At 35.1% G+C, this 8,344-nt stretch overlaps 1 protein-coding gene and 1 pseudogene across 1 annotated transcript; both read left to right on the forward strand.

Annotated features, from left to right (window-relative positions):
• Window positions 1-2,632: 2,632 nt before the first annotated feature.
• LOC149498392 (protein WHAT'S THIS FACTOR 9, mitochondrial-like) lies at window positions 2,633-4,586 on the forward strand (annotated as a pseudogene).
• A 1,761-nt stretch (window positions 4,587-6,347) lies between these two features.
• On the forward strand, window positions 6,348-7,803 carry LOC149498393 (uncharacterized). Its single transcript, XM_089717311.1, has one exon. It carries the CDS (start codon window positions 6,400-6,402, stop codon window positions 7,801-7,803), a length of 1,404 nt encoding a protein of 467 aa, XP_089573437.1. The 5' UTR covers window positions 6,348-6,399.
• The last annotated feature ends 541 nt before the right edge of the window (window positions 7,804-8,344 follow it).

Raw genomic sequence — 8,344 nt, forward strand, 5'->3', positions numbered from 1 at the left:
CGGGCCGGCGTACCCAATTCCCTTACTCAGAATCGCATTAGTGCGCCTGACCAGTCTTTTTGAAATAATTTGGCCTTGAAACAAAATTGGGTTTATAATGGAGTCATTTTTATAAAAATTGTTCCATTGCCTAAATAATGGGTGGTGACTTAAAATTGTTTATAAGACCGATTTATCGGCACCGCATCCAAAACAAAAAAATATTTTATCAAAAATCACAAAAAGGATGTTTTCGGGTCCTCCGGGGGGATATGGGCGAAAACAATACCAAGCTTTTTTATAATCCTCATAGTTAAAAGAACTTGGTACAAAGTTTTAACTAAATTTTCTCTCAGTGTATGGATTCTGGTTCCAAACAGAGAGAAGGAAATCTTTTTTATTTGAACTTTTGAATACAAAACCTTTTTATTTGAACTTTTGAATACAAAAACTTTTTAATATTTTCTGGATCATGAATATGTTCCAGACTTATAGAATCTGTATCAACTAATATAAACTTATAAAATTTTCTATTTTTTGAAAGTGACTCGGGAACAAAATGGAAATTAGAAGGAAATACCTTTTGAGCGCTTCCAAAAAATTTGAACATTCAGTATATTCCTTTTTTATTTAGGTAATTGGTATTTCTATATCCTTATTAACATAAGGATAATTAATTGTGGATGATGATGATGCGCCGATAAGGGTGTCATGGTAATTGAGAAGAAATACTCACACTCTTTTATCCATAGCTTTCTCTTGTAATTTTATTCTTAATGGGAGTGTCCATTAAGTTTTGCTTGAAAAATTCTTCAGATAAAGGGAAAAACTTATTTGTTTCTATCTTTTTCCTGCAAAAATTTGCAGGTAAGAAAATTAGGTAAAGAGTTAGAAGTACGTTTAATGGTTTCAATCTCAAAATTGAAATACGATAAAATGGCTTGCCATCTAGCGAAAATTTGCTTTGAAACAATATTTTTAACATCCTTTTCCAAAATATTTTTGGCTACTAAACAGTCAATTCGTAAAAGGAATTTTTTATTCATCAAATCATCTTCAAACTTCGTAATACATAAAACTGTTGAAAGTAATTCTTTTTTAATAGTTGAATAATTTTTTGAGAATACCTCCATAACCTATATCTGAGGCGTCAGTTTCTACTATAAGAAATGAATTGAGATTCAGTATAGAAAGATAAGGAAGACTCTTAACTTTTGATTTTATAGTTTTAACTAACTGGGTATGTTTTTCAGACCAGGGAGAAGAATTTTTTCTTAAACTATTGAATAATGGTTGATATAAGATTCGAATATCATTCATGAAAGCAGCGACATTATTCAGACATCCCAAAAATCATTATAATTGATTTTTGTCAGTAATTTTATTTGGAAATTTTTCAATAAAGTTAATTTATCTGTCAATTGATTTAATAGTACCTTGAAAAATATCATGTCCTAAAAATCTTATTTTAGTTTGAAATAGTTTAACTTTTAAAGAAGAAACAATTAAACCGTTTTGCTTAACTATATTATAAAATTTTTTCAAATGAGAAAAGTGTTGATCAATTTTATTTAAATAAATAAACACATTATCGATGTAAACTATTGAAAACTCATGATAATTGTTAAAAATGTCATAATATTTTGAAATTCAAAAGGGGGCAATTTTAAACCAAATGGCATAACATTCCACTCATAGTATCCAAAGAGAACATTAAAACCAGTCTCATACCTATTAAATTCATGTATTTGTATTTGCCAAAAACCCAATTTCATGTTAAATTTAGAAAATATATTCGCACTATGTAACATTTTTAACAAGTCTCTTTTATTTGGTATAGGATACCTAATCAATTGTAATACTTTATTTAAAGGGTTATAATTAATACTAATCTGGGTGCTCTTTTTTCTATTTCTACCGCATGCTGGACATAAAAAGCTGAACAAATCCAAGGGCACTTAGATTTTCTAATCAATCCTTTATTTAATAAATCATTTATCTCTTTGTAATAATATTCTTATAATTATTTATTCATTTGTATAGCTCTAGATCTAATTGAGATATTTTTCTCAACAAAATCTTTTATATAAGGTAGATGAACTATATGTTGTTTTCTAGACCAAAAAGCATTCAAAATATTTGAACATACTTCTTTATTTAAAATTTCTTCAAAATCTTTAATTTTTCTGTTGTATGTGAGTATGTTGTAATTGATTTTCAATCCTAATGTTACTAATTTCTTGTTTCGAACAATTAATATGTTTTTGATTTTGTTCAATAAGATTTATTTCTTTGTATGTAGAAATATTTTGTATAACACTTGCGATAAAATGGCTTGCCATTTAGTGAAAATTTGCCTTGAAACAATATTTTTAACATCCTTTTCCAAAATATTTTTGGCTGCTGAGTAGTTAATTTGTAAAAGAAATTTTTTATTAATCAAATCATTTTCAAACTTTATAATACATAAAACTATTGAAAGTAATTTCTTTAACTATAATAATAATAATAATAATAATAATAATAATAATAATGATAATAATAACTACTTTAATGATAATAACAATAATAATAACTTTAATAATAATAATAACAAAAATAACTATTTTACCATCAAAACAAAATAGTTTTGATGTAGGAGGTTTAAATGAATATGAATCCAAAAAAAAAAACTACGTCGTTTAGCGGTTGCATTTTAATATTACAAACAAAATGTTCTCTCAAATCTCAACTCAAAGTCAAGCGATTCGCCTCCCTCCGTCCCCGCGCCGCTCGTCACCGTGATTTATTTTCATAAATCCGCTGGCCTGAAGACCGTATTGGCTTAAAACTCCAAATTTGGGATGATCGTCTTGCCATCTCTCAGTTACAGAAGAATGCTGCATTCCAGCAGAAAGAAGAAGATGTGAAAAGTGGCTGCTGGGCCTTTCCAATTGGATTTACAAGAGGTTTTGGCTTGAGGAGGAAGTGCATGGAGCGGCAGAGGCGCCTTATACTTCACCATACTCTGATGCTTCTCATTTAGATCCACGCACAGATGTATCTGAGAAGAGGATTGTTGGAGTCTTTCATGAGCTTCTCCACCTTACTATTCAAAAGAAAATACAGCGTAAGAATGTGAGCAATCTCCGCAAACCATTGTCCCTTCCTCAGAAGTTTACTAAAGTGTTTGAACGCCATCCTGGAAATTTTTTATCTCTAATAGGTGCAACACGCTGACTGTTGTTCTCAGAGAAGCGTATGATGGTCAACAACTCTTGGAGAAACATCCTTTAGTTGATATAAGGGAAAAATATGCAAGAATGATGGAAAGAGGAATGCTGGATAAAAGTAGGGGCTTATACAAGAAAAGCAGAACAGCTAGTCTAGAGGACTTATCAGAGATTGTTTATGGTGATGACTCCCTTGATGATGGAACCATTCATTAAAAAGAGATAACATCCTCAGTTGGAGAATTCATTAGGTGAAGTAAACTTCATTATTTTTGGATTTAGAGTTTTCTTTTGGATTATACTTAATCATGCTCCAATTTCTTCTTTTCTTTGTTTTCTTTGTTTTGATTTTGAGCTTATTACATGTAGAGGGTGGAGAGCCTTCTAACAAAGATAAAGGCAAGACCAAAGTTTAAGGAGCTTTGATTCAAGTTGTTTTAAAGGTTTGTGTTCATAAACACACTAACCTTACTTCAATTTTTGGATTTGTGAAGTTTGTACTACTTTGTGAAAATTTGGGATTTTGTATGACATGATTTGATTGCTGGAATTTGGTTGTATAAATGTGTTCTTGAGTGTTTTCTAAGCCTATCTATATGTTGAATTTATGAAGAACTTATTTTTCTCTTCTTCTTCCAAAAGTGGCAGAATTTTACCAAGGGAAAATGTTAATGGGTGTGTTTAAGGACTATTTTTCTATTCGTTTTATTTTCCCTCTATATTTGAGTCCTTCATGAAAGTTGTAGGTATACTTCTTAGCTTTCCAACCCATCCTCTTGTGTCCAATTTTGATATATATAGCTCACCTTATGACTAAAACACCTAAACTGACTCTGTTGTAACGTACCACATGCAGCAATAGATTGAGTGACTATTTTGACCACCATAATGGCAAGATTAGGTGTTGAGCTCTTCATGAGAGTTGTTACCCTGTGTCTTGAGATTTCCCTGGTGTTGGATTGGTTTAATTTGAGTGTCTGGTTACGGAGAAATTCAATAAACATTGGACTTGATTCTGCTGAATCCGGTCTGGACTATTAGTCTGTGTTCCTAGCTTATTTTGCCTATCTTGCAGATGTTTCTGGGTTATGGTTCCTTCATAACAATTGTATAATTGTGTCTTATCGTTCTAATGAATCTAATTTCATTCAATTTGGAGATATATAACTCAAGTTATGTATTAAAAACTCAGCAAAGGTCAAGATTGCTTTTATGCTGGAAATTTCCAATGTTAAGTACTTTGGTTTAAGTATGAGATGTTTCATGAAGGAATTCAGTTTAAATTCAGTTTTCATTGTAATTTTATGAATACTATAGAAAATAAATTTTATGAGCAATGGAAAGTCAGACTAAAAATAAGAATAAAAAAAAATGGACTTTGGGCTCTAATATACTTGGTGTGAATTTGATGCGTGATTTGATTTTATTCTGTATGATGAGCATGCTCGGCATTTGATGCCATTTTGATAAGAAGCTATGATCATATGCTAGGCACGTGGGTGCCTTCTGTTCTGTTAGGGCGGACGCGCTCTATATGTTCTGAATCTGTTGGCGACCTAAGGCCATTCTGAATCTGTTCTGAAAACCTATCTGCTTCTTTTTCTCCTAAGTGTATGTGAGCCCTTGTAAACATATTTTTCAGGTAGCTTGGAAATAAATGATTATATGTTATTAAATGAATTGTCAAAGCAGGATATTACGTTACATGGTTTTCTAAATAACCAGTATATGTATTGGTGTACTACAATTTCAAATAATGAATTTATGATTTGAACGAATAAAATATTAATAGTTTATTTGATCATTTTGTTATAAATGTAAATGTATATTAAAGCGTTAATGATTTTATGATTGTAAATCTTTTGATGAAAATTGATATTTTAAGTGTGTTGCCATCGTAACATTGGTTTGTTGTGTTTTATGAGCACCACTGAGTTTTATACTCAGCGCGTTGATTTTATCACGCGTAGGTTGGAGTCTATATTTGCTGATTGAAGACCAAAAGAGTAGCATCAGAGCTGAAGAGATATTTTGGTAGTTATTAAGTATTATGACATGTATAAGTAGTCCATTTTTGGAGACTCTATTATGTAATTTATACTTTAAGTATATTATTGGAAATTAATTGGGTGTATTTATTGGAAGATAACTTGGAACTTATTTATTGTGTAGAAAATTCAAAGTAATATATTTAACGAAATGTATCTAATTGATGCATACGAAAATGTTGTAGTTAGACCTTAGAAGAGTGTTATTGTGTTGTTTTTGGCGTTTGATGGGGTTTGGAGTTTTGAAATTGGGAGTGTTGTGTATTCACTTGTTTGGCAATGTCTATGTTTAGGGGAAACTCTTGCAGTTTTTCTGTAGGTTTCTCCCAAATCATTTAAAAAAAAAAAATACTACTTGCTAAACTTGTGAATATTAAATCACTTCTAATTCATACTAGGATTTTCTGATTTATAAGTTAAGTTAAGACGGTGCCTCCGGCACCGAATGTGACATCCGTCGTCGGGTCTCTCGGGACTGGGCGGAGGGTGTTACATTTAGTGGTATCAGAGCCAGGTTTAGGCGGTTCTCGGACTATATGCATATAGAGGAATAGTTAAGTTCAATACATGCCATAGTGGTTTGATTTAGAACTTCTCTCTGATGCGAACCTTTTGGTCTTTGTAGGAGTTCAGTGATGTCTCAACATCAGTCTGAGGAGGAGGTGGATAGTTATGTTCCTCATAGTGGTGGTGTCCCTGTTGGTCATGATGCTAGTGGTGCTGTGGGTTCTGATGCGGAGCACGCCTCGAGAGTGGGGCAGGCTGCTGCAGGTCCTGCGGGGCCTAATCAGGATACGTTTGTTCAGCAGTTAGTTGCTGCTTTGAGGCAAGTAGCGGGAACTGTTCCCCAGGCTCCAGCTGCTCCAGCCCCTATTCCAGTTCGTCCCCCTATTGAGAAATTGAGAAAATATGGAGCTGTTGAGTTCAGGGGTAGCAGGGATGATATGGCTTCTACGGCCGAGTATTGGCTCCAGTCTTTGGAAAGGATATTGGAGCAGATGCAGTGCTCAGCTTCAGATAGTTTAGTTTGTGCCACTTCGTTATTAAGGGAGGAAGCTTATCAGTGGTGGGAAACAGTATCACAGACAGTCAGTAAAGAGAAGAGGACTTGGGCATTCTTTCTGTCTGAGTTCAGATAAAAATATATTGGGGAGCTGTACATGGACCAACGTAAAGCTGAGTTTTTAGAGTTAAAACAGGGCAAAATGACTGTGTCTGAATATGAGAGAGAGTTCATCCGGCTAAGCAGGTATGCCGTGGAGATGGTTCCTACTGAATCAGATAGATGCAAGCGTTTTCGTAGAGGGTTGCATGATGAATATAGAATGCATCTGGTTGCTCATCCTCATACAACATTGTCTTCTCTGGTAAAGGCAGCTTTAGAGCTTGAAGAAGTTAGGAATGAGCAACAGGCTAGACAGCAATGGAATCAGCAGGGCCAACAAAAAAGGCTTCAGGGTATGACATCTGGACAGACTTCTGGGGCTCAGTCTAGCAGTAAGAGGTATAGAGGTGCATCACAGACTTGGTCTAGACCGATACAGAGACCTAGACATGGTCCTTATGGTAGAGCAGCGTCACAGACCACATCTGTTGCTAGTGGTGGAGGTACTGCATGGAGCAATTTACCGACATGTACTCATTGTGGTCAGAGACATCCTGGAGTTTGTAGGAGATTATCTGGGGCATGCTTTCGATGTGGATCTACTGAGCATATAATTCGAGACTGCCCTACTTTGGCTAGTTCAGCTCCACAGGTCGGGAGGTCAGCTTCCTTTATTCCGAGAGGAAGAGGCAGAGGCCGTGGCGATACAGTAGGTTCTAGGAGTCAGAGGCCAGTTTCAGAGACAATGGACAAACTTGAGTCCAGAGCACCTGCCAGAGCGTATGCTATTAGGACTAGGGAGGAGCAGGATGCCCCAGACGTTATAGTTGGTATATTCTCTATCTTTGATCTTTCTGTATATGCTTTGATTGATCCTGGCTCTACGCATTCATATTTATGCATACATGTGGGTAGATTGGGTAATATGCATGCTGATATATTAGAGCATAGTATGAAGGTTACTAATCCACTGGGTCATAGTGTGATAGTTAATCGGGTGTATAGAGCTTGTCCATTAGTAATATATGGCCATGTATTTCTGGGAGATCTGATAGAGTTACCTTTCCGGGAGTTTGATGTGATATTGGGTATGGATTGGTTATCTAGACATGGAGTTATGATTGATTGTAGACTGAAGAGGATTACACTCCAGACTTCATCTGGTGAGGAGATTGTAGTAGTGGGTGAGAGGTCGGATTACCTCTCTAATATTATTTCTGCTTCTACTGCTAGAAGACTGATCCAGCATGGTTGTGAGGCATACTTAGCCTGTGTACTTACTCCAGAGTCAGAATCCCCTGGTGTACATGATATACCCATAGTATGTGATTTTTCGGATGTATTTCCAGAGGAGTTGCCTGGGTTACCTCCTCAGAGAGAGGTTGAGTTTGGTATTGAGGTCATGCCTGGTACTGCACCGATATCCATTGCTCCATATCGGATGCTCCTACTGAGTTGAAAGAGTTAAAGATACAGATTCAGGAGTTACTTGATAAGGGGTTCATTCGTCCTAGTGTATCTCCATGGGGTGCGCCAGTATTGTTTGTAAAGAAGAAGGATGGATCACTTAGATTGTGTATTGATTATAGACAACTTAATAAAGTTACAGTGAAAAATCGATATCCATTGCCTCGGATAGATGATTTGTTTGATCAGTTGAGAGGAGCTAGCGTGTTCTCAAAGATAGATCTGAGATCGGGTTATCACCAGCTGGGGGTTAAGGAATCAGATGTACCTAAGACTGCTTTTAGGACACGTTATGGTCACTATGAATTCTTGGTAATGCCGTTTGGGTTGACGAATGCTCCTGCAGTTTTCATGGATTTGATGAACCGGATTTTTCATCCTTACTTAGATCAGTTTGTAGTTGTGTTCATTGATGATATCTTGGTATATTCTCGGACTAGAGAGGATCATAATCACCATTTGAGAATTGTACTTCAAATATTGAGAGAGAGACAGTTGTATGCTAAGTTGAGTAAGTGTGAATTCTGGTTGTC

The sequence above is a fragment of the Jatropha curcas genome, chromosome 2 (assembly GCF_041381405.1).
Source record: "Jatropha curcas cultivar XTBG-Jc1 chromosome 2, XTBG_Jcur_1.0, whole genome shotgun sequence".
Lineage (NCBI taxonomy): Eukaryota > Viridiplantae > Streptophyta > Magnoliopsida > Malpighiales > Euphorbiaceae > Jatropha > Jatropha curcas.